Below are 27,049 nucleotides of genomic sequence, written 5' to 3' on the forward strand. Positions count from 1 at the left end.
TGTGCAGAGGATCATAGGGGAAGGGAGGGAAAACTGAATGGGAAGAAATCAGAGAGGGAGACAAACAATGAGAGTCTCTGGACTGTGGGAAACAAACTGAAGGTTGTGGAATGAGGGTGGATGGGGGATAGGGTAACTGGGTGATGGGCATTAAGGAGGATACTTGATGCAATGAACACTGGGTGTTACGTGCAACTGATGTATTATTGAACACTACATCTCAAACTAATGATGTACTATCTGTTGGCTAACTGAATTTAAATAAAAAAAATTAAATGAGAAAAGTAGTATCAAAAATAATCAATGAATTGAAGAAGAAACTTAAAAGGGATTACTGAATTTATGAATTAATGGAGCACTTTTTTTCTCTCCCATCTTTCAGTGTCTTCTTATGTAATAATTATTTACCACTAAACAAATTTAACATCGTATAATTGACCTATAAAGGATTATTCTGCATTTCTGCAAAAGTACATGGTTCATTTTCTTCAGTTCCAAATTTACATAAAGGAAGAATGTTTTCAGTTGCTACTCAAAGAAAAGATATATGGATTTTCTAAATATTTATTTAAGCCTATTTAAGTATTCCCTTTGAAGTGTTTTGATATTTTAGTCTCTTTTAAATATCTCTCAAATGTATGCACACCTAACCCTTCTATAAACTCCACCAATGGAGCATTTAAACAATGTAATAAAAATCACCAATTCTTATGAGAACACTGAAAGTGAGCAGAGTATGTAATATTAACCAGACATTTGGGAGCATTTATATACATTAATTACAATCAGAGAAGTAGTATTATGAGATAATAGCTGGAATTGTAACCAGCATAGAGGGTCAGTCCAGGTGGTATGTAAAGTTATTCCTATAAGATGTTTTTCAGGAGCCCAAATCAGAAGAGCCACATGAAAAGACAAAGCACCAACACCTTTAGAAGAGGACATAACATGTGCAGATATGAAATCTAACACAAAACCAGTTTGAAACAGATCGGAGTTGAAGCATGGGCAGAAGCCACCTGAAACTGCTCTACAATTAATTTTAGTGCATTATAATACTAAAATCTCCTCTCAGGGGTAGAACTTAGGTCATTTTTTGATCTTGTGATATATGCTAAGCATGCACAGTAAACCTAGAATGCCTAAATAATAGGATATGTGTAAGTTCCCTAGTGTACATGCAAGCTTCTGGACCCTGACTTCTCTGCATACTGAATAAAGGCTAACTGCACTATCCCCAGGGGAGACACTGCTTTAGGAAATATCTCCAATGGTGTCCTTATTTACTGCAAGTAAATAAAAGCTTCCACACCAGACTGACTGTAAGCCTTGGATCTACTATTGGCTTATACTCACTGAGGAAAGGTACCCTTTGAGTCCAGTAACAGAATGGGTGGACAGAAAGAAGGAATAAACATCAGTGGTATTTAGGCACTCTGGAAATATTCATGTGTGAATGCTACAATTGGTTTCACATTTTTGACAAAAGTAGTGCTGATGCACCTTTCAACATAACTGGCATTGGCAGCTGCTAAATGCATTATTCATATTACCCATGGTATAACCCCAAGTATCAGCACCCATGTACCCCTGAGCAGATGTGGATAATTTAGATGGTCAGAATCCTTCCCTTGACACACCAGGATCCCCTTGACATCTTGCCAAAATCCTCTTAAAGGCTCCAGTTACATCTGTGTTCCTCAAGCTGTAGATGAGAGGATTTAACAAAGGAGTGAGAATGGTGTAAAAGGCAGAGAAGACCTTGTCTTTGATTGGTGTGTGGTAGGATTGGGGAAGCATATATGTGTATAGGGCAGCCCCATAAAACAACGTCACCACCATTATGTGTGATGAGCAGGTGGCAAAGGCCTTCTTCTTCCCTTCTGCTGACTTCATCTGGTGCACTGTGATGAGAATCCGGGCATAGGAAGCAATCACCACAGAGAAGGGGATCAGCAACATCATGACACAGCAAATGTACATGACCATTTCATAGGCAGCTTTGTCACCACAGGCCAGCCTCAGCATGGTGGGAGCTTCACAGAAGAAGTGATTGATCTTGTGAGAACTGCAGAATGGGAGACTCATGGTGATAGGTGTGAGGAGAAAGCTGTCCAAAGCACCACCAAACCAAGAGCTGGCCAAGATCATCCAACAGACCCGGTGGCTCATAAGGACAGGATAGCGAAGAGGGTTGCAGATGGCCACATAGCGGTCATAAGCCATGAGTCCCAGCAGGAAAAATTCAGCCCCCACAAAGCCCATGTAGAGAAAGTACTGGGCTGTACAGGCAATGAAGGAAATGGTCCCCTTACCCACAAGATAATCAACCAACATCTTGGGCACAATGGTAGAGATGTACATCATGTCAATAAAGGAGAGGTGGCTGAGCAGGAAGTACATGGGGGTGTGGAGGTGAGAATCTATGTGAATCAGGAAGATCATGATCCCATTAGCCATCATGGCCATGAAGAAAATGGCAAAGATGATGCTGAAAAGGAAGCCTGAAGTTGCACTTTGAGTGAAGAGCCCTGTGAGGGTGAAATCACTGGACAAGGTTTTATTGTCTCTATCCATGGTGTTGACTTGGACCTGGGGGCATAAGGAAATAAGTGGGGAGATTAATGAAAATTCCAGTAGATAATACAAATCCTTTAAAGATGTCTGTAGAAACATTATTAAATTAAAATTATTTATATAACTAATATTAAGCACTTTATGTGTGTGTATATTGTGGGGTGGATTTGCAACTTTTTCTTTCTTGGATATTTCTTCTTGTTGAAGAAAAATTCCAAAGTCGAGTCTCCATGGCATGAAGATGAATGAACATTTGGCAACCGATGATTGGTTTAAGGGAGTTTAGTTACTGCAGAACATTTGGGCCCAAGACACTCTTCTTTATCTGGAGTTGACTTCCTTTATTTGAAACATGGATATCACTGCAAAACAATTTAGTTCAAATAACCAAACAATTTAGTAAGATGTTTCATTGAGCTGGGAATTTCTGTCACAAGTATAAAAGCAATCAGCCTGATCTGGAAATAATCATTAACTTGTTGACACAGCTGAAAATTATGAGCTATAGTAAATTGGATCACAGCATTGTCCAACTGATCATTAATCAACCTTATTTGTTTCCTCACTCATTTGTTGATTTTTTAGTCATTCATTTACAAACCAACCTTTATTTATGGAGAGTTTCCTGTGTTCCACACACTACTGTAAACAAAAGAGGAGGTGTTTCATGTGACTTATGTCTCTAGTTGTGAGATAAAGAGAATAAGCAAATACAGGACAATGATGGTTCTAGATAATGCTGATAAATACTATGAGGGAAAGTTTAACATAGGCAATGAAGGATAGCAAAGGAGAATCCATGTGAATATTTGGGGGAAAGGTGTTCCTGCAGAATGAATATATAATTTAAAATCCCTAAGGCAGAAATGAGCTTACATTCAGGAAAGTTCAGGCAGAGCCTTGTGACTGAGAGGACAGTAAGTTGTCAGAGGTCAGATTTTAAGGTATGTAGGCCAAGGTAAGGAAGTCAAAATTATTTCCTAAATATTATCAGCAGAATTGAGATATTGTTGACAACTTGTAATGTTTTCTGAGAATTTAAACAAATGTTCACTCTGATTTTTTTTAGTGTTCCTTTTGTATATTTTAGCTAATGATTCTTTTTCCACTTGATTTTGCAGTTTTGTGGACTTTGAAAGATTTACAAGAGGGGAACTTCCATCCAGATAAATATGGGGTGGTCTAGGTTTTGCCTCCTGAACCAGGGTCCCAGTTGTTTTAGCATGTGTCCTTCCTCCTTTTGCTTTACTCTCAAGAGCATCCTGATATGGCCATAAGCCTTAGGCATGATACCCAAATAAAGTACATGAAAGAATATGTAGGCCCAAGGGCAACAGGATATCCTGCAAGATCTCGGAGAGTATAAGGACATCCACCTACTGGTAGTATATTTGCATCTTTTATATAGAATGAAAATAAGAGAATACTCCCCCAAAATTCTTCACTAGTTTTGCCATTCTTCAAAGGCTAAACATAATTTTTGAATTATTGGAAAATAATATTACCCATTGCATGCACTGAGTTTTATACCATAGAAAGAGGCAGGTGATGCAGCCATGTGTGCATGGAATTAGTAGGCAGTGTCCTGGTCCAGGAACAGCGGTTTGGAGTAAGGGGTCTTTTTGAGGTCAGTTCCACTATCCTTATTAAAGGTTATCACAGAAACTCTGTGTTGATGCAATGTTTAAATATCACATTATTTATACAGAAGACCACTGTTAAATATATTTAGTTGCTACTCTAGTATAAGCTACTATGGTAGTGAGATAATTCTGGTGTTATGAATACTCAAAATTTGTTGCTGTGGGCAACATTTTGTTTTTTAGCTACTTATGTATATCTTACAAGCACAACCCATGGAACACATGATGAAAAGCACATATTACCCACTCCTACACTGTCTTCCAAATTACTTAAAATGATAGACTTTCAGAACATTCTTCTTGATCACACTAATAATGACTGTCACTTGTGGGAATTCTCAGCAAGAGGTTGGGCATTGTGTAAATTAGTTTCTGGAAAAACTCATTCCAGAAAGATTATCATTTCTAAATTTCACTTTCAGACTAATCACTGAGGAATAAGACACTAGGTAATAGTTAGCATTGCATGAACAACCAGAACATTAAAAAAAATCATTTGATGTTGTCTACAAACTCCCCACATAGCCTGGATCAAATTTCTTTTTTTATTATTTTTATTTACTTTTATTGAGTTTTTTTTTATTTTAATTCCAGTTAGTTAATATACTTTGAAGCTGCAAAAATAATTCCCTCTCAACAGTGTTGACAACTAAAAAGATAGACACTAGTCCTTGTCTGGTTGAGAACGGTCTGTCCAGTTTTGCCCACCAAATCATAGGAGGCCTGCAAGTAAGGATCCACTCAGCCAAAGGACTGTCTGCTTCTCTCTGAGTCATTGTCTACTCTGGGGTAGATTCTGCCTTCCCATCCTCATCCCCACAACTCAGAAATAATTTCCTCATGCAATTATGCAGAAGAGGAGTAGAGTTTTGCAAAAATACCAATAAGAGTGGTGCTTGGAGGAAGCCTTGACACAGTGAATTGGAGACCTGAAATATATTTTCTCTAACTTTTTCTTAATCTTTCAACAAAAATTAAAACATAGTTGTATAGTTTTGCTTGTCAATTTTAGAAAGGCTGAATGGATTGTGTTGAGAAGTGGGGAGGAGATGGTTGTTTATTTGGCTTCTGTCTGTCCACGGTGGGAATCCTCTAGAAAGCAGTATCAGCACATTTACTAAGTTCCTAATGATGAGCTAGAATTGGAAGGAGCCCACAGCAAAGCCAAGGAGACCAAGGAAAGCTAGGGACTTGTAAGGAGAGGAGAAATGTGTAGATTAGTACACCACTCTCTGAAAGAGAATGAAAGTTACTCAAGACAACTAAAACTATGGTACCAGGATGAGAAATTATAGGAGAGGCAGAGATGAACAGTGCTGATGATATGAAATTGTATCACAACTGTGGGGAATAAAATTTGAGCAGTTCCCTGGAAACATACAAGGACAGAGATTAAACGATAAGAAAAAAAGTAATAGATATGGGATAATGATAATACAAAATTAAAGTATAAATAGTGGCTTTGAAAAGAGTGTGTCTGCAAATATAAGAGAATTATTAACAAGTTGAAAAGAAGAAAACTATCAGGAAAGGAACAAATGGACCTTGTGTATGGATGTTTTCTGTAATAAAAAGATACATATACTTATGTATGTCCTGGCAAATTATCTGAAGTGAAAGCAATATGAAAAGGGAAAGAGAAAAAGGAAGGAAAGAAGAGGGGAAAAAAGAAGGAAGGGAGAAATAGAGGAAAGAAAAGCAGGAAGTAAAGAAGTAAAAATAAATGTAGAAGTATACAGACAGAATAAAAGAAAGGAGAGTATATGGCCCTTCTCTTCACTATGTCTGTAACTTTGGGGTAAATACCCAGTAGTGCAATGGCTGGGTCATAAGGAGCCAAGATGCCCTTCAACAGATGACCGGATTAAGAAGATGTGGTCCATATATACAGTGGAATATTACTCAGCTATCAAAAAGAACGATTTCTCAACATTTGCTGCAACATGGATGGCACTGGAGGAGATAATGTTAAGTGAAATAAGTCAAGCAGAGAAAGACAATTACCATATGATTTCTCTCACCTATGGAACATAAGAACTAGGAAGATCAGTAGGGGAAGAACGAGATAAAGAAAGGGGGGTAATCAGAAGGGGGAATGAAGCATGAGAGACTATGGACACTGAGAAACAAACTGAGGGCTTCAGAGGGGAGGGGCATGGGGGAATTGGATAGACTGGTGATGGGTAGTAATGAGGGCACATATTGCATGGTGCACTGGGATTATACGCAACTAATGAATCATTGAACTTTACATCAAAAACCAGGGATGTACTGTATGGTGACTAACACAATATAATAAAAAAAAAACATTAAAAAAAAGAAAGGAGAAAAACAGTCACTTACAACAAAATAAAATTCAGACTGGCCACAAATGTCTTTTTGATAGTGATAAAAGCCAAATAAAAGGGAACAAATGTCCAAAACAGAAGACATGTGATGTTGGAGTTAAAAGTGAGCATTCCAGGGCCAGAGTTTTCCTGGGTTTAGTTCTTTCTTCAGTACCCAGTTGTTGTGACCACTGGCAATTTACTTAACTCCTTTTTGCTTCAGTTTTCCCATCTGCTCTGTAATGTCAGAAATGACATGGGTTTCCAGGACTACACCAGTTAATAAATATAAATTTCTTAGACCACACATAGAATGTGCTAAGTGTTTAATAAGAGTTATTGTCAATATTATTAGTTATATATCAGTTGTCAGTAATATGTGAATAACTCAGGAAGACATTCTAGATATGTTGTGGAAAATAAATGCTAAGATGGATACAGATATTTCTGCAGATGAAACAAAATTGAGAAGTAAGAATAAAACAGAAACTGTGTAATGTTACTAATAGTGACCACTGAAGTCAGTTTAAGTATACTTGTTTTAAAAAAGTGTAAATATGATTGCAAAATTGCATATAATTAAAAATAACTCAGCAAAAATTATATATATACATATATATGTATACACACACACACACATATATATATATGAAAGTCTGAACATAGCAAATTGTCTCCACGAAAAACAGATTTCATTTACATTGAATGAAAAAATTAGGGAACACCGGAAAATAGCCAGCATTAATTCATGTTTTTATTCATTCAACTATGTATTTTGGTTTATTGGTTTAGAAGCTGAAGATACATTGACAGTGTTCTCTTTCTTGGAACAAATATTCTACTGGAAGGAACCAGTGACAGTTGAATATACAACTACCAAAAGTCGAACATTTTTCGTACAATTAATGAGTCAGGAGAGATAGATTTTTTAAAACTCATGACTCAAAATGAAAACTATAAGGAAAAGAGAAATTAATCAGTACTACTATTAGAATGAGACACAAGAATGTGAGTGTGTGTGTGTGTGTGTGTGTGTGCATGTGTGTGCATTCTAAAACACTGAAAAATATGAAAGAAAAATACATTATATAGCACAGGTGGTTAAAAAAACATATAATGAGATTATACAGAAAATGATTTTGTTAGTTTGCAAGAATGTAATAGGTAACACCCCTCCTTATAAAGTGCAGGTTCACTCTAAGAAAGCAAATCAGAAAAGGTACAAAAATGGAAAATATAGACGTAAAAGATGTAAAAGAAAAGCTAGTGACTTAAATATATATGGAATTAATTTAAACCAAGAAACAGACTCTTAACTGTAGAGAACCAGAGGGGAGGTGGCTCGGCTCATGGGTTAAATAGGTGATGGGTATTAAGGAGGGCACTTGTCGTGATGAGCACTGGTGTTTATGGAAGTGTTGAATCAATAAATTGTACACCTGAAACTAATGTTACACTGTATGTTAACTAACTGGAATTAAAAAAAAACTTAAAAAAATAAGGTGATTCTATTACATAGGAAAAACCCAATAAATAAAATTACAGATACATTATTCATTACAGTATCAGAGAATCTGAAAACAAAAACAAAAACAAAAACAAAAACAAAACACTGCCCTATAATTATAAACAACCCTCACTTTTAAACGTAGATTAAAATTCCCCAAATTAATAGTCATTAAACACAGCAGTGCATTAAGAATAACACATCTGTGAATCTGTTCATATAAGCCTACAACCTCTCCTTAAAACTCTTTAAAGCTCTGGATTGTTTGTGAGTAAAGATCAAAGTGATGAATGTGGGTTTCACGGCTTTCAGTAGCCTGAATATTCATCCTGTGTTCTCTGGTGCTCCATCAGTTTCTAGCATTTGTCTCCTAGCAGATAACCAGACACGGAAGTCCTGCCTGCCTGGAGCATGATCCTCTCTTCCTCTGGTTTCTATAGCCTCAGGTCTCAGCTCACATAACTTCCCACATGGACACTCTCTGGTGTCAGTAATAGTATCTAATGTCCTCCTTATATGTTAGCATATTTGTTCATAATGTCAACAAAAATATCAACAAAATATTGCACCATAATATCAACAAAATAATGAAATAGCTGGTAATATACTAAACTTGGAGAAAAGTGTGAAACTAATGAAATGCATTTCTAATTGAAATCCCAATAGGATTTTTTTTTCTGGAGAAACTTGGTGAAATAATTCTCAATTTTATCTGAAAGAATGAGCATGTGTTAAATGTCCAGAAGGAAAAATGCTAAAAACTGACAGTGCATTCACCGCTGTGGAATCTATATAAAATACAGAAGCAGAAAAACTGGACAGAGAAAAGTAGTTAGAAATAAACATCCTTCACCACCACCATCCCCCAAAAGATACACAAAATCATAGCATATAATTGGTGCTGCACATAAAATAAGAATTCAAATAAATTGAAAGATTAATTTCATAATATATATATGGGGATGAAGAAAAATGGAATAAATCACCCCAAAATGTTTCTTTGACATAAAAATTATTTTGAGCTGAAGGAAACTAAGAGGCAAACTCAGAAAATCCTCTTCCTTTCCTGACGCAAGGCAAAATATAAATTATCCTTTTCCTAGAGACAGACTCTCAGCAGCCCAGAGATGGCACCAGATAAATCTGCAAACAAACCTTACTCTATTAGTTCCCTCCCATATATTTACATTCCACGTTGCTGCTTTTGGAAGCCTAAAAGTGCTTTCTCTCATCCTGTCATTTTTTCTATGAATTCATTGTTTGTTGAAGATGCTATTTGAGACTCAGTTCTAATCCATCACTTTGAGTTACTTTTTTGTCAAGGTTTCTCCCAGGTGTTGTACACTCCACACATTAATAAGCTTTTTTTTCCCTTTTGTTAATTTATCATGTTAAAAAGTCCCAGCTAAACATAACATGAGTAGAGGTAGTTTTGTCTCACCTACAGATATTTTTTTTAAAAAAATGCAACTTAAAGAATAAGATTTTATTCTATTTATTTACTTATAAAGATTTTATTTATTTATTTATTTATTTATTTATTTATTTATTTATTTGAGAGAGACAGAGAAAGAGCATGAGCTCGGGGAAGGGCAGAGGGAGAGAAAATCTCAAGCAGACTCTGCACTGAGTGCAGAGCCCAGTGTGGGGCTTGATCTCAAAATACTGAGATCATGACCTGAGCTGAAATAAAGTCAGACACTTAACTGATTAAGCCACCCAGGCACACCCCTGAGGCTTTTTTTTTTTAACTCACAATCTTTAGACCAGATGGCTCCAAAACTGGAATAAAAAAATATATATGTACATTTCTGAAAGAAAAAAATTATATAGTATTTAAATCTGTCCGACAAAGAAATGTTATTTTTATTTTATTTTATTTTTTAAAATATTTTATTTATTTATTTGACAGAGAGAGAGACAGCCAGTGAAAGAGGGAACCCAAGCAGGGGGAGTGGGAGAGGAAGAAGCAGGCTCCCAGTGGAGGAGCCTGATGTGGGGCTTGATCCCAGAACGCCAGGATCACGCCCTGAGCCAAAGGGAGACGCTTAATGACTGAGCTACCCAGGTGCCCCAATAAATGTTATTTTTAATAAGAAAAAAGGTATGTTTAAAAGATGACTGTAACATTTAGGATTTTCTTTTTTTTTTGAGATTGTATTTATTTATTTTATTATTTTCAGTTAGCCACTGTATAATGCATCATTAGTTTTTGATGTAGTGCTCAATGATTCATTAGTTATGTATAACACCCAGTGCTCATCACAACCCAATGTGGGGCTCAAACTCACAACCCTGAGATGAAGAGTCACGTGCTCCACCAATGGAGCCAGCCAGGCTCCACAAACATTTAGGATTTTTTTTTAAAGTTTAATTTATTTATTTAAGAGAGAGCTATAGAGATAGTGAGAGAGAGCACAAGCAGGGAGGAGAGGGAGAAGCAGGCTCCCTGGTGAGAGCAGGGATCCAGAGGCATGGCTCGATCCCGGGACCCTAGGATCATGACCTGAGCTGAAGGCAGACACTTAACCAACTGAGCCACCTAGGCACCCCTTAGGATTTTCAATGAGGAATTGGATTCATGATCTCTCATGCACTGCTGGTGTGAATGAAAATTGGGGAATGAAGCATGAGAGACTATGGACTCTGAGAAACAAACTGAGGGCTTCAGAGGGGAGGGGGGGTGGGAGAATGGGATAGACTGGTAATGGGTAGTAAGGAGGGCACATATTGCATGGTGCACTGGGTGTTATACACAACTAATGAATCATTGAACTTTACATCAGAAACCAGGGATGTACTGTATGGTGACTAATATAATAAAAGAAAAGATTAAAATTAAAAAAATAATTATTCTAGATGTTTTTGGCAATATTTATTGAAATCAAATATCTACACTTAACCTACTTTTATAAACTTATTCTTAGGAAAAAATAGTATGAAAATGCGAGTGTATGCAAAGATACTAATGAATCATTACTTTTGATAGTAAAAATAAACTGGAAACAATCTAAATTAACAAAATTAAACTTTATGCAGCTTACCTTGCACCTGTTGATAATAATGATGTCGTTTAGGGTTTTTTTAAATGTAATTATGTGCATAACATATTTTTGACTGAAAAAAACATATTACTACTCATTTACAGAAATTATATATAATCACCTATACTTAGTTTAGCAATTTTAGTACTGAGATAGGAAAGAATAATCCCAAGAGAAGAAACCTAGCTCAAGAGAAAGCAACCTGGAGCCTCTACAGAACTGAATGGTACTTGAGGAATCAGGAAGACAATTTACCAGGGCATCCTAGAATCTGGTTTATTTTATTTACTGTATATTATAAACTTTACATTTAATCCTTTTCCAAATAAAATGGACTAGACCCTGATGGTAATCAGAGTTCCATAAAGACACCTTCAATCTCTCCTTAATGCTCTCAAACTTCAGACCAGGGAGAACACCTTCCCCTTACCCCCATGGTAGTTTATCAAACTGTTTCCACAACTTGCAGCAGTCTCCCTGGGGGTTTTATTTGCTGTTTCTGTCTTCCCAACTACAATGTGACCTATTTGAGGGTAGAGCCATCCTCTGAAGAGCCTTTATATTTACAACCATTAGAACAGTCTTGTGTATAATAGTCTACATGTCAATAGATTACTCTAAGAATTTAATGACTCCTATACTTAATATTTTCCCATTTCAAATGTATACATGATTGGACAAAAAGTGTAAATATTTGCTTTTGCTATCCCCTGTAAAGTCACACTGTACCAAAAGGCTAACTTGAAAGACTTCTTGAGTCAGAACAAAATGGGGTCTATGGGGAAAAAAAATAAAGCTTATGACATCAGTTAGAGAGGCGATGGTGTCAGCCATTTGTTCCCTTCTAACCACATACGGTGCATCATCCCTGTACTTTAAACACAGTCTGACAACATCTGACCAACCAAGAGCCACAGCATTAATAAAGAGCATACTCACCTTTGGATACTGCTTCTTGATGTGTACAAAGTGGGCCACAAAATGCAATAAATACAATCAGTTCATGAAATAGTTATTGGCATTATCACAAGTCTACCTAAGCACTTGTGCAAGAAGGTGGCATTTTATTTATTTATTTATTTATTTATTTATTTATTTATTTATGCTTTTGTAAAAACATTTTTATTTCACTGATATTTACAGATGGATTTTTTTATGATTTGACTTTATTTATTTATTTTTATTTATTTATTTTTATTATTATATTATGTTAGTCACTGTGTAGTACATCATTAGTTTTTGATGTAGTGTTCCATGATTCATTGTTTGCATATAACACCCAGTGTTCCATGCAATATGTGCCCTCCTTAATACCACAAGTGGGTGTATATTTTGTAGTTGAAGCAACAGAAAATTTGCAGACTTCTCTCAGTGTTTCTATGATTATTATTATACTATACCTATATGCCTATATTATACTATATCTATATACTATTCTATATTTAGATCTATCATTATACCCAATTGCTGACCCCATTTTCTTAGAAGTGTATCATTTTTACCTAAGAAACCTATCTTTATGTGTAATAAATGAATAACATGACAGTATTCAGAAAGAGCTCAATAATAACCCGTTTTTAGGTTTGACAACTAAGTGTTAGCCTACAGTTTAGGCATTATTAATTCAGTCAAAATTATTTGCCTCTGGACTCCTGGGTTGTGCTTCATTAATTTCCAACCCACTGTTCTTTGGTGAAGCATTCTAATTCCTTATACCTCCACCAAAATTTCTCCTTTCCAAACCTATTCAATTTAATCATTTTGCTGTCTTACCTGAGTCCCCATGCTTTAAACTTATATCAAGTTTGTGAGAAATGAACACACACAAAATATCTGAATTATTTCAAATCATTGACCTTTCTTATCCATTCCTCCACCCCTAGCCCACCATGGCCCTCACGCACAATATTTAAAAGAACCAAATTGTTTTCTTACCCTGAGAACAGAGGTGAAGAAGTTGATGACAGCAGATCACCTTTAAGTAAAATATACCTAGAAAAATGTATTAGTAAAAGTCAAAACTATTTATGGACAACTTGACAAGAGATAAGACCTTAGAAACTTAGAAAATAAAATGGAACTTCCTTGGTTTCCTTGTCTTCTATCTTCATAGAGGCCTCCTTCCTTCCTTGAAGAGATGGCAGGAGATCCAGGTTGAAAGACACAAAGCATCAAAAAGGAGATTGTTAGAAGTATTTAAAGATGACACCCTTAACTGGAGCCATGGATTTCACACTTCAGTGCCACAAAAACTTTGCAGCACATAGCACCAGGGAACCAAAGAGAGAGTTTAAATAACCTAGACAGTGTCATCATAACCATTTTGAGACATGGAGACATGTCCTTCTCAGAATCCAAAGGAGTATCAATTAAACTGTTCTGGTAGGTACTGAACACTTCACTCAAATGTCTAAATTGCAAGCAAATGTTCCAAAGCTAAAATTATTAGGCCGAATTCTCTCCTGTTTTTTTTTTCCCCATTATTAATAGCTTTAGAACAACTGTTTTCTGGATGTTTCATCACCAGACACTTATGTCTTTCATTCTCTAGAGAACAAATTAGTAATGTTGGGAAGATTGCCAAAGGAAGGAAAGAGAAGTTTTTCATGTGGTCATTTAATTTCTTATTTCAAGAATAATTGTTAGTTTTAATCCTGTGATTTTTCTCTTTCATTTATCTACTCACATTGAACAAATGCTACCAAGATAACGTGTACAATTACCAATTTAACAAAAGCATTGGGCAATTTGATAAGAAAGTACGTTTTTGTTTAACCTATGGTCAGTGTAATTGATATAAAAACCCAGTTTATGAAAGTGATTATTATGAAACCTTCTTTAACATACGATTAGAAAAAAAGTTGATGAAAATGCTTTATTCCAGATTGGGAGTCCTTACTCCATGAACAGGCACCCTTGTTTGGAAAAATAAGTCATTACTTTCTTCTTTAAAGCAACAATTCATTTTGAAACTTCAAAAAACATGGAGAATACTTCATCACTTATTACAAAAAAAAAAAAGTGTACCAGTTCAATCTGAAAATTTTTATATGTTCAATTTATCTCTGTGAACATCAGACCCAGGTCTCCAATGAATACTTCCTGTGATTACTTAAAATGGAAGTAAGTGAAAGTAAATAAAAATATTAACACCACATGTCCTTCCACCAATCAAAGATAATTACGAATGGATCAAAGTTAGATAGCTAGGTCATGTTCTTAAGTATATTTACTTCACTCTTCCACATCATAATATATTATGACCTGTTTCACCATTCTGCAATCTGATTCCAATTATCTCAATTATCTTATGGTAAATTGTTATAATGAAAAACAATTTTAACTTTTGGTTTTGGTTTTGGTTTTGTTTTGGTTTTTTTATTGTTGTTAGTTTTATTTGGGGCCATTGTGTACAGACAGCAGTGCAATGGATGACTTTGTATAGAACTATTCTGGTGAAACATTACTTCTTCAGAATGGTTATCAAGAGGTGGAATTGCTACATCAAGGAACAAAAATCCATACTACCAAATAAGCCTCAAGATGAATTCTTCTTTTTTTTAAGTTTTTATTTATTTATTTGAGGGAGAGAGAGAGAGAGAGAAAGCATGAGCAGGGGGAGGGCAGGGAGAGGGAGAATCAGACTCCCCACTGAGTGGGGAGCCCAACAAGGGACTTGATCCAGGACCCTGAAATCATGACATGAGCTAGAGGCAGAGGCTTAACCAACTGAGCCACCTGGGCATCCCTCAAGATGGATTCTTTAACACTCTGAGTAACAATGTAAGACAGTGTATCTACTTCACCATCCCTGTGAGTGTCTTCTAATATATATGCAGCATGTACATATGCTTTTATGTTAAGATGCATGTAAAAAAAAGCTAAGCCAGCTGTATGGACTCCATCACCAGTATCACTCTAGTTACCACAATCTGAACTTTCACTTGTTTTTTTTTTGTGAGTGTGTGCATGTGTATTTGTGAGCAATTAGAATGAAGAATATAGTTAAGATGATGGTAGATATGGATAAGAGAGGATCACAGCTTTTCTTTTTAAGATTTTATTTATTTATTTTATTTGAGAGAGAGAGAGGGAGGGAGGGAGCATAGGGAGAGAATCTCAAGAAGACTCCATGCTGAGGGTGAAGCCAGACATGGGGCTTGCTCTCAGGAGATCATGCACAAGTGGAAACCAAAAGTAGGACGTTTAACAAACTGAACCACCTGGGCACCCCACAGCTTTTCTTGATTATACTACATTCCAAATATAAAACTAGTCAATTGGCATTTGCTGATATACTCTGTTTCTCTCTGGGAACATTAAAATATGGATTCTGAGATGAACTCTTCTTGTGACTATGGAAAATAAATAAATATCAATAGTAGATTGTATGATGAAATATTGTCATTTCATATGAAGAAATTGAGGTTACTTACTTAAATGGACAAAATTGATTCATTCAACTAATGAATGTAAATGCTTACTATCTATTAGGTACTATATTGGAAATGGTTGACACACTAGTAATCAAAATAGAAGCTGTCTATGACAAATGAGACCTGAGTTAGGTTAGTGATGAGGATTATATGAATTAATGTATTCGAATTGCTTAGCTTACCAACACGATGGTTTTTGTTTTGTTTTGTTTTCTGAAGACAGTATGTGCTTATTAGTTTTTAGTTCAGTAAATTTAATGAGAGAGGTTGAGTACTGTGGTAATTTCTCTAAGATTTATTGGGGGATATGGTCACAGATGTTATTAATGACTTCAGCAGAGTTTCAAATTTTCTGGTTTATCTTTGCCTTCTCAGTAGCAAATATTGGTTGATTTGATGGAGGGTAATGTGTTGGGGGCAGATAAAATAATAACAACAATGACAACAACAGTAACAATAATAGCAATAATACAAACCTTCTAGTTTTCTTATAAAGATAGGTAAATTCCTGTACGCGAACACCAGAAGAGAGCACAGGACCGATGTCAACCCTGTAATTGAGAATTGATACTACCTGTGTAGTTTTTAAATGGCTCTAAGGTCTTTTCATGTCCATTATCAATTAAATTCCCACAAGCCTATATAAGAAGGATAATCCTCATTTTTCCTCAGCTGAGACTCAAAGAGGATATTTTTCAAACAATGTTTGAGACTGAGGTCAAATGACCTGCAATCCAATGAAGAATGCAACAGTTTTTAATCCAAGGACATTGTTGCTTTGGTTATGAATTAAGGGGAGATACTTCCTTGAAACAACTGTGAAGTTAAAAATCAGAAAAGAAGAGACATAGAACTGGAAAAATGTACTTTCCCCTGCTGGAAGCATTTTCTCAAGAGAAACAGCACTGCATCCTGGGAGGTTCTGAAGCAACAGCAGCAGTTGCCCTCAGAGCAGCAGTTGCCCTCAAGTTCTCACAGGCTCCCACAGGGCTGAAAATGGCTGTCTTCCAGCTTCCATGGGTCTGGGACACGCTCTCCCTCTGCACTGTGCAAGGGGTGGTGGAAGACAAGAACAAACACCTTCTCAGAGATTCAGGACAGTAGTCCAGTGTTGAAGCTCAGCATGCTCCGGTGTTTTCATTAGGCATAGAACTCAGAGCCGAGACTGGTTGTGACCTGGACAGCCATGGTCAGTCAGCATCAGGCCTGGAGGGACTTCTACATAGGGACATTGGGGGCCGGGGTAAAAGACAGACCTGAGGAGAGCAAGCATCCTCTTGGGCTGCCTAATTAAGATGTCCCTGCCCAAATGGAGGACCACCCTTGTACGTAACACCCTTGTGCTCACCCTTGTGCTCAGCAGCATCCTTGTCCTTCATCAGAAACGGGGCAGGACAGATACACCCACACAGTCAAGATGTTTCTACAGGGCAAGATCAGGAAGACTGCTCTCTGAAAACACACCCAGAGCCAGAGAACACACCTCGTGCCAGCCCAGTGAGTTGCTGCACGGCTTGGAAAAGTGGCCTCAAAATCTCCATCTGCAACAAGAGGGTGCTAAAGAGCTATTCTTAGATGCTCCCAACTTTGTGACTTCCTCTCTTTCAATAGCAAGATTGATGTGGACTTTAACATAACGCCATCTTCCCAACAGTGAGGAGATGACTTTTAAGAGAATCAATTGCCTTAGAGAAAGCAGTTCCTTCATTCAATAAACATTGAAGTTGAGAAACAGGCAAGAGCCTGAGGTCAAAATGGAGAAAATGACCTACATGACCTCTGTCCTCTACAGCCTTGCTGGCAGGTGAGAAGATGCCCCAAGGGTTGTTCAAGCAGTCTGGAAGGGGAATCTTAAGCTGAGAGCTCTGGCTGAGACAGAAGGTGGAGCACAGAGGACACTGTTGTGTTGGGGGAGCCAACTGAGGAAGTATATGGAGCTGACACCCAGAGGCATCTGTGACAAGTGTTTGTGTGTGAACCAGAGAACACGCAGGGACAGATACTCCAGATGTGAAGAGCATTAAGGAAGTCCAGAGAGAAAGATGTGGTGTGTTCCAGAAATTTGGAGAAGACAATGAGGTTGGCACTGAAGAGGAGGGAGGGGAGAGAGGCAACGTGACCTTGATAAGGGGCAGAGAAGTGGGCTTCAAGGAAAGGAAATCTACTGGTCACTGGATTTGGGAACTTATTTGTTATAGCACCTGATCTTTTCCCTGAATAAAACTTTCCACAGGCTATCCTTCTGAACAATGTACTGCGAAAACAGTTCCAAGTCAACTTTCTCTCTAGGTGACCTATGTCTGGGCAATAAACCTTTTCAATGAGGCCATTTCCTCTAAAATTGCTCTCCCATTTTCTCTCCAATTGACTCTCATTCATTTGCTGTTGTTCCCATTGAAATCAGGATGCAAGCCCCCACAGACAGCAAGATTTAGATATGTGGCGCCTAGCTGCCTCTGACCAGAGTCATGTAGCCCTTAGTCACTGTTAACCTAGGAAATAACATAAAATTCCCTTCCAAAAGGTCTGTGGGATGTTCTTCTTTTGGCCTGAGATAACAAACATACCAGGCTGTGTTTGCAAGACAAAGCTAATAATGATTTGCAGCTTAGTAATAGTCACAGGATATAGAACTTTTGCCTTTGTACTCTAGAGATAATGTCACTAATGCGATAGCCAAGAACATTTTACAGTTCTAGGCCCCTAACATGGAAGCAGAATGACCACTTCATGACCATCACACTGAAATAAGACAGGGAGTAGCCAGAAGGAACAAGATAATCAAGAAATGAAATATTACACCAGTCCTAATCCTTAATCAGCATGATCTAGGACCCTGAGACCGTTACTCTGAATTTTCACCCTTTACAAACTCCTGCTTATGAACTATCAGAGAGTTTGGGACTTTGGGCTTTAAGCTCCCCATTCTCCTGGGAAGTGCCACACCTATAAATAGTCTATCTTTCTTTACCACAAAAGCTCAATGCCCATTTTTTATTGTTGCACATTTGGTGGACAAAACCTTATTTGGTTCAGTTACATTATCCCTCCTCTGAGAAAACTCCCCAGAGGCAACAATGACATCAACCTTTCCAAATATAATGATTAAATTTTCAGTCTTAATTTTTCTCAATGACTAAAAGGGGGTGTTATGGATCCCTCCACCTTATGTAAAACAGTTTTATTTAATTTCCGGGATACTCTCTCTTGTTTTCTTCTTCACCAGAGACTGTCCTTTTTGGTTGCCTTTTCTGGGAATTCTTCAATTCACTGTCTTCCTCCCTTTGGAGATTCCTGCTCTCTCTGTTCAGATTCTGCCCAAAACTTCATCCAGAATCATGACTGTAAATGCCAAGTACCTCATGGGAATGACAAAATTGATACTTTCATTCCTATCTCTGCCCTGCCCTCTGGACTTGGATATCAGATTGCTTATTTAATAACTGCTTTTGGCTAATAGGCATCCCAATCTTTCCTATTCTAAACTGAACACTTGCCTGTCCTGTGTGCTTTCCTCAGTCCGCCCCATCTCATAAAATGTAAACTCTATTTTTTTCAATGTCTTAGCTCAATAAAACTTGAAGTTAACATTTCACCTCTCTCATAAATCTAAAGGCATCAACAAGTCCTTGCCTTTATGTCCTAAACTCAGCTCATTTTCTACTCCACTACCCTCTTAACCCACATTACTTCTCCAATCTTTTCACAACTTCATTCTCCACACAGACATCTGAATAACTCTAAAAATGAACACTGGGTGCTATATGCAACTAATGAATCATTGAACACTACATCAAAAGCTAATGATGTGGGGCGCCTGGGTGGCACAGCGGTTAAGCGTCTGCCTTCAGCTCAGGGCGTGATCCCGGAGTTCTGGGATCGAGCCCCACATCAGGCTCTTCCACTAGGAGCCTGCTTCTTCCTCTCCCACTCCCCCTGCTTGTGTTCCCTCTCTCGCTGGCTGTCTCTCTCTCTGTTGAACAAATAAACAAAATCTTAAAAAAAAAAAGCTAATGATGTATTATATGTTGGCTAACTGAGCATAATAAAACAATTTAAAAAATATATATATATGTCTTTCTAGAAACCCTCCCATTACTCTCCATGTCACTTGAGAGCCCAAATTCCTTACACAGGCCACAAATAATCAATCCCCATTGAACTTTCCAGCCTAATTTTCTACCATATCCATTCTTTCTTATTCCACATCAGGCACATAGAACACTTGGCTAGTTTTCAACAATAATCCTGCCTTTATAGTTTTCATATTTACAGTCAACCATTTTTCCAGAAAATTCCTCTATTACTAGGGAACTTAACTTAGCCACTATTATGAACTAATCTCAAATATTAGGGGTTTAATATCATAAAAATAAATTAATTCCTCTGACAGGGAGAATAACATGTGACCATTCCTTGTCAAATTGTTCTTTAAGTTGTGTTGATCTAAACAGTGACTCAAAGATACAAGTCCCTTCCATCTGTCTTTGCAGATCTCTACATCTGGCCTGATAATTCATTTACAGTCAGCCTTCAACCAAGGAAAAAGAGAGGGGGGGAATGAAGGCTTATGCCCCAGAAGTAAATAAGAGGACCCTCATTGGTGTCCTAAAAGATGTCCTGTGCACATGGGATGTATTTGCAGTGAAATCTCACTGAATGCCCTGTCCAAAAAAAAAAAATGACCCTCCACTGATAGTCACAGGATGTTCTGTTCACTTAAGATATACTTCCATTGAGGTCCCCAGGGTTGTCATATCCACATGGTTTCATATAGTTGGAAGGATATTGAGATATATAGCTCTAAGGGGGCAAACACATTCAGGAACATCTCTACATAGTGATAAGAGGGTATCCATTTCTTTTTTTTAATAATAATTTTTAATATGTTATGTTAGTCACTATACAGTACACCCTTAGTTTTTGATGTAGTGTTCCATGATTCATTATTTGTGTATAACACCCAGTGCACCATGCATTATGTACCCTCCTTAATACTCATCACTGGCCTATCCCAATCCCCCAGCCCCCTCCCCTCTGAAGCCCTCAGTTTGTTTCCATTTCTAATAGCATATTGCCCATCTGTGTCACATTCAGTCACTTTGGTCACCAAATACTCCATGTAGCCCTTTTTCTAAACATAGAATACACTATCCTGGGTGCCTGGGTGGCTCAGTCAGTTGAGCATCTGCCTTCAGCTAGGGTCATGATCTTGGGGTCCTGGGATTGAGTCCCACATGGGTCTCCTTGCTCAGCAGGGAGCCTGCTTCTCCCTCTGCCTGCCACTCCCCCTGCTTGTGCTATCTCTCTCTCTCTGTCTCTGGCAAATAAATAAATTAAATCTTAAAAAAGAATACACTATCCTCATGAAAGAATATAAAAATCTGTCCAGTTATTGCATTCCGTTCAAGATCTAAGATTTCTGAAGGTCCCAAAACAAATGTGTCCTCTTGGTCCAGTCATACTGAGTAAAATATAAATAATTTCTCTCATATGACCTTCATCAAGAGAACAGAAACGATACAGTGTTTATATAATGGTAAAACAGAAACAAGATGATTCAAGAAATGTTCTTATTCAGAAAGGAGAGGAAAGTAAGTAACATAGAGACAGACACCATAGAAATGCAGCCATACAGGTATACAAACATCACTAATGCAGAAGGAGACGCTCCAAAAGGTTCAGATCTCAAGGAGAACAGAGAGAAAAGGCCACATCTAAGAATGTAGGAAGTCCAAAGATGTGCTTTAGGGGAAAAATAGATGGCAGGTGCAGCAGAAGGGAGAGAGCCGTGGTTAAAGAGAAAGATGAGAGAGGAGCACATAGGGAAAAACACAAGGAGAACATTTCTCCAAAGATATTGGCTAGGAAAATAGAAAGAGTTGATTTTTATGAGTTTTTACAACCAATGGGGCTCAAAGACTGGAGTTTTAAAGATCACTGGTTTTGGCTGGGATAAAATATGGAAGGCAGACTCCAGATGCTTCTGGAGAGAAGGTAGGAAACAACCCTAGGGCAGACAGCATGGAAACAGCAATCTGAAGAATGCCTGGAACATACTGTGGGGATTATTATTTATTTTATTTATTTTTTTCCTCTCAGAGCATGTCCCTGAGAGGCAGTATGCCTAGAGACTCATCTCTGGGAACAAGGGAGCTGGCCTATGCCATTTCACTACCCAGCCATTCAACATAAACACAGAACCACCTGAGGGAAGCAGGTCAGCATGGACACTGGTTGCCTAACTTGTTTACACCAAGCCCACTCCCCAGTGCTCTGGAGGGACTATCCTTCTCAGTCAAGCTTGCTTCAGTCCCAGCATGGCGGACCCTTTCCCCAGAAGACTAGTGCAAACCCCTGCTATATCATGTATCCCATGACCAGGGAGTTCTGTAGGACCTCAGTTCTGGTGAAGGTGGTTTCAGGTCTCATTTCACAAGGAGACCAAAGCATACCTAGTTAAAAGTCATCACATGCAGGGGTGCCTGGGTGGTTCAGTTTGTTAAGCAACCAATTCTTGATTTCAGCTCAGGTCATAATCTCAGGATCATGAGATTGAGCCCTGCATTGGGATCCATGCTTAGCATGAAGTCCACTTGAGATTCTCTCTCACTCTCTGACCCTCCCCCTCAAGTAAGTAAGTAAGTAAATAAATAAATAAATATCTTTTTTTTTCTTTTAAGTCACCACATGCAGGCCAGGGACCAAACACCAAAACAGGTATAACTAACATGCCTGATGGAGAGTATAAAGCAGTAAACATAAGGATACTCAGTGGGCTTGACGAAAGAATAGAAGACATCAGTGAGACCTTTGCCACAGAGATAAAAGAGTGAAAAAAGAATCAATCAGAGGTAAAGGATGCAATAAACAATATTGGAAACAGGCTTTGTGCAATGAACAGCAGCCTGGAAAAAAAAACAGAGGTATGAATTAGTGACGTAGAAAATAAAATAATGGAAAATAATGAAGGTGAAGAAAAGAAAGACAGAAAGAATTATGCAACATGAGAATAGACTTAGGGAACTCAGTGACTCCATCAAACATAATAACATTCGTATTTTAGGAGTCCCAGAAGAAGAGCAAGAAAAGGGGACAGATCATTTATTTGGGAAATAATATCAGAAAACTTCCCTAATTTGGGGAAGGAAACAGACATCCAGATCCAGGGGGCAAAGAGAACTCCCCTTCAAAGTCAAAAAAAGGAGGTCAATGCCAAGACATTGTAATTAAATTTGCAAAATGCAGTGATAAAGAAAAAAAATCTTAAAAGCATCATGACAAAGAAGTCCTTCACTTATAAGGGAAACCCATAAGGTTAGCTGGAGATTTCTCAACAGAAGTTTGGCAAGCCAGAAGAAAGCAGCATGATATACGCAAAGTAATGAATGGGAAAAAGCTGCAGCCAAGAATATTCTATCCAGAAAGGCTATCATTCAGAATAGAAGGAGAGGTAAAGAGTTTTCCACACAAACAAAAATTAAAAGAGTTCATGAACACTGTTTAAACCAGCCCTTCAAGAAATATTAAAGGAGACTCTCTGTGTACAAACTAGAGACCAAATGTGTCAAAGATAAGAAAGGGACAGAGAAAATTGCCAGAAACAATGACAAAATATGGGGGAAATGGCACTAAATAATATCTTTCAATCATTACTTTGAATGTAAATGGAGTAAATGTTCCAAACAAAAGCCATAGAGTGTCAGAATTATTAAAATACAAGATCCATCTATATGTTGCCTACAAGAGACTCATTTTACATGTAAAGACATCGCAGATCAAAAGTGAGAGGGTGGAGAAATATTTATCATACTAATGGATGTCAAAAGAAAGTCTGAATAACAATATTTACATTGGACAAATTAGACCTTTTTTGTTCTTGTATTGTTTTTATCCCGCTTTAGAATCAGATTAGTACTGGCCTCATGCAGTGATTTTGAATGTGTGTCCTCTATTCCATTACTTGTAAGAATTTGATAAAGATTGTCATTAATTATTTTTTTAATGTTTGGTAGATTTCACCAATGAAACCATGTGGTCCTGGGCTTTTCTGTGCTGGGAGATTTTTGATTCCTAATTCAACTTTCATTCTTGTTATTTGTCTAAAAAGATTTCCTACTTCTTGGATTCAAGATCCATGACTCAATCCTGGTTACTTGAGCATTTTTATGAATTAGTTGTTGTTTTTGTTTTTGTTTTCCCTAAGTTATCTGATTTGTTAATATATAATTGTTTATAGTAATCTTTTATCACACTATGTATTTCTGTGGTTACCTGTCGTATTGTTTTCTCTTCCATTTCTCATTTTGGTTTTTGAGTCTTCTCTTTTTTCTTCTTAATGTAGTTAAAGCATTACCATTTTTATTTTTTGGAAAAATTGTTATTACTTTCAATGTTACATTACCATTTATTCTGTTCTCTATTTTATTTATTTGATTTTTTCTTTAGTGTTTCCCTCCTCTACTAAATTTTAGCTAAGTTTCTTCTTTTTCTAGTTCCTTTGGTATAATGCTGTTTATCTGAACTTTTTTTTAAAAAAAGATTTTATTTATTTATTTGACAGAGAGATAGAGAGCACAAGTAGGCAGAATGACAGGCAGAGGGAGAGAGAGAAGCAGGCTCCCCGCTGAGCAGGAAGCCCAATGTGGGTCTCAATCCCCGGACACTAAGATCATGACCTGAGCTAAAGGCAGCCACTCAATGGACTGAGCCACCCAGGCGCCCCTGAACTTTTTTTTTCCTTAATACAAGCATTTATAGCATAAATTTCACTCTAATGTCTGCTTTTGCAGCATTCCATAGATTTCAGAATATTGTTTTCCTTTTCTTTTGCTTTAAGACATTTTGACTTGCCATTTGATTTATTTGGTTCATTGCTTGTGCAGTAGGGTGTTGTTTAATATTTACATATTAAATATTTAATATTTACATATTAAATATTTACATTGTATTTTTTCCAGGTTTGTTTTATTTATTTATTTACTTACTTATTTTAGAGAGAGAGGGTAAGCATGAGCATGAGTGGGGTGGGAAGGGACAGAGGGAGAGGGAGAGAGAATCTTAAGCAGGCTCCATGCTCATCATGGAACCCCATGCAGGGCTCAACCTCAGGACCTTGAGATCATGACCTGGGTTGAAATCCAGACGCTTAATCAACTGAGCCCCTCAGGCACCCCTGTTTGATTGTTGATCTTAATTTTGTACCATTGTGGTTGGAAAATATACTTGGTAATATTTCAGTATTCTTAAATTTGTAATATTTGTTACATCTCTGTTTATGTATTTAACCAGGGCATTCTACTTCACATACTTGAAGAAAATGTGTATTCTATTTTCTTGGAGGTATTGTTTTATATACATCTTTAAGAATGATGTATTCTAAAGTATTCTTCAAGTAAAAAAAATGTTCTTACTGAAAAAAAAACTTTAACTGAAGGTACGTATTTAAAATAAAACACATAAGAGGGTAGGTGAATGGAGGGAAGGGTGAAATATGTTGAGGGGATGAAGAGTACACTCATCATGAGCACTGAATAATGATGTATAGAATTGTTAAATCACTATATTATACACATGAAACTAATATATCACTGTATGTTAACTATACTGGAATTGAAAAATAAATGCTGAATCTTGATTTATTTAATCCTTACCTTCCGTGCTTCTCTCCATATAAACAGTTAATTTGAAATAATCTGAAACAACAGGTGTAAAGTCCATACTCCTAATCTGGGCTTTGCCTAAGGAGTTTTGTTAATCACTATCAGTTGATTAAAATTTTTACTAGAACATTATTTTATAATTTAAATTCAATTTAGTTAACATATAGTATATTGTTAGTTTCTGGGGTAAAATTTAGTGATCTATCAGTTGCATATAACACCCAGTACTCATTACATCCGGTGCCCTCCTTAATGACCATCACCCAATTATCCCTTCTCCCACCTACCTCCCCTCCAGCAACCCTCAGTGTGTTCCCTATAGTTAGGAGTCTCTTATGGTTTGCCTCCCTTTCTATTTTTATCTTATTTTATTTTTCCTTTCATTACCCTTTGTTCATCTGTTCCATTTCTTAAATTCCACATATGAGTGGAATTTATGTGGTATTTGTCTTCGACTGATTTATTTTGCTTAGCATAATACCCTCTATAGTTCCATCAGCATTTTGGCAAATGGCAAGATTTCATTCTTTTTGATGGCTAATATTCCACATTTTCTTTATCCATTCATCTGTCAATGGACATCTGGGCTCTTTCCACATATTGGTCAGTCTTTTAAAAATTTCCTTCCTTCTTACTTTGTGTACAACAAAATAAGATTTTTCAAACCCTGCAATGGCCTCCAATTCTAGTTCTGTCTGCTCTGTTTCACTTTTGTGCATATCAATCAATTATTTTCTGAGCTCCTCTTTGTTTTACCCCTTGTCAAATGTAACTGGGGGTGTGGAGTGGGCTCTCATTGTGTTTTTTTTTCTCCAAAATTTTATTTAAATTCAGTTTGTTAACACTTACTGTAATATTGGTAATGTTACAGGATTTTTGTTCCCTTGGTTTTGATGTTCAGATCCAGGGGTTTTTATAAGTTCTTTTGCAGAACTATCTTGAGCATCCTGAGTGTGGGACCCCTGTTAATTGACTGCCAAGGTGTACCAATCAGGGCTTTGATCATGCACCCATACACCTATTGGGTTATTTTTCACATGTTGATTGTCTTTTGGGCTGACATTTGAAGACTAACTGCCTCAATTTGTGATAGTGACCAATGTTTTATGGTTAATTGTTTTGTATCAGGATGTTTTGCAAAAGTCACTTCTGCAGAGACTGCTAGACAGGATGTTATTTTGATTTTGTCTAAGCTGCAGAACAGGATGCTAGTGCAGTTTTGTATTAGCTGTCCCAGGTTTTTTGCTTTATTGTTGGGGAACCTGCCCTCACTACCTAAGTGTCCAAGTGACTCTTATCAGTTTCAGGAGTAGAATTTAGTAAGTGCTCATCATAACGAGTGCCTCCTTAATAGCATCAACCATTTGGCTCATCCCCCACCCATCTTCCTCCGTCAACACTGTTCGTTCTCCATAATTAGGAGTCTCGTGTCGTTTGTTTCCCTTTCTTTTTTTCCCCTTCCCATATGTTCATGTTTTGTTTCCTAAATTCCACATGAGTGAAATCATATGGTGTTTGTCTTCTTCTGAGTGACTTATTTCCCTTAGCGTAATTTTCTCTAGCTCCATCCTCCTCTTTGCCATGGCAAGATTCCACTCTTTTTGATGGCTGAGTAAAATTTCATTATATGTATTTATATACATACCATGTGTTCTTCATTCATTCATCAGTCAAAGGACACTTCAGCTCTTTTCATAGTTTGGCTATTGTTGACTATGTTGCTGTAAACAGCAGGGTGAAGGTACACCTTGAAATCTGTATTTTGTATCCTTTGGGTAAACACCTAGTAGGGCAATTGTTGGATCATAGGGTAGTTCTACTTTTAATTTTTTGAGGAACCTTCATACTGTTGT

General features: G+C 37.2%; 1 protein-coding gene across 1 annotated transcript; it reads right to left on the bottom strand.

The window, feature by feature from the left end:
* Nucleotides 1-1,617: 1,617 nt before the first annotated feature.
* On the bottom strand, nucleotides 1,618-2,580 carry OR2T6 (olfactory receptor family 2 subfamily T member 6). Its single transcript, XM_045772312.2, has one exon. It carries the CDS (start codon nucleotides 2,575-2,577, stop codon nucleotides 1,618-1,620), a length of 960 nt encoding a protein of 319 aa, XP_045628268.2. The 5' UTR covers nucleotides 2,578-2,580.
* Nucleotides 2,581-27,049: the final 24,469 nt, after the last annotated feature.

This window comes from Ursus americanus, chromosome 5, assembly GCF_024610735.1.
Source record: "Ursus americanus isolate L20-20 chromosome 5, mUrsAme1.1.p, whole genome shotgun sequence".
NCBI classification, from domain to species: Eukaryota; Metazoa; Chordata; class Mammalia; order Carnivora; family Ursidae; genus Ursus; species Ursus americanus.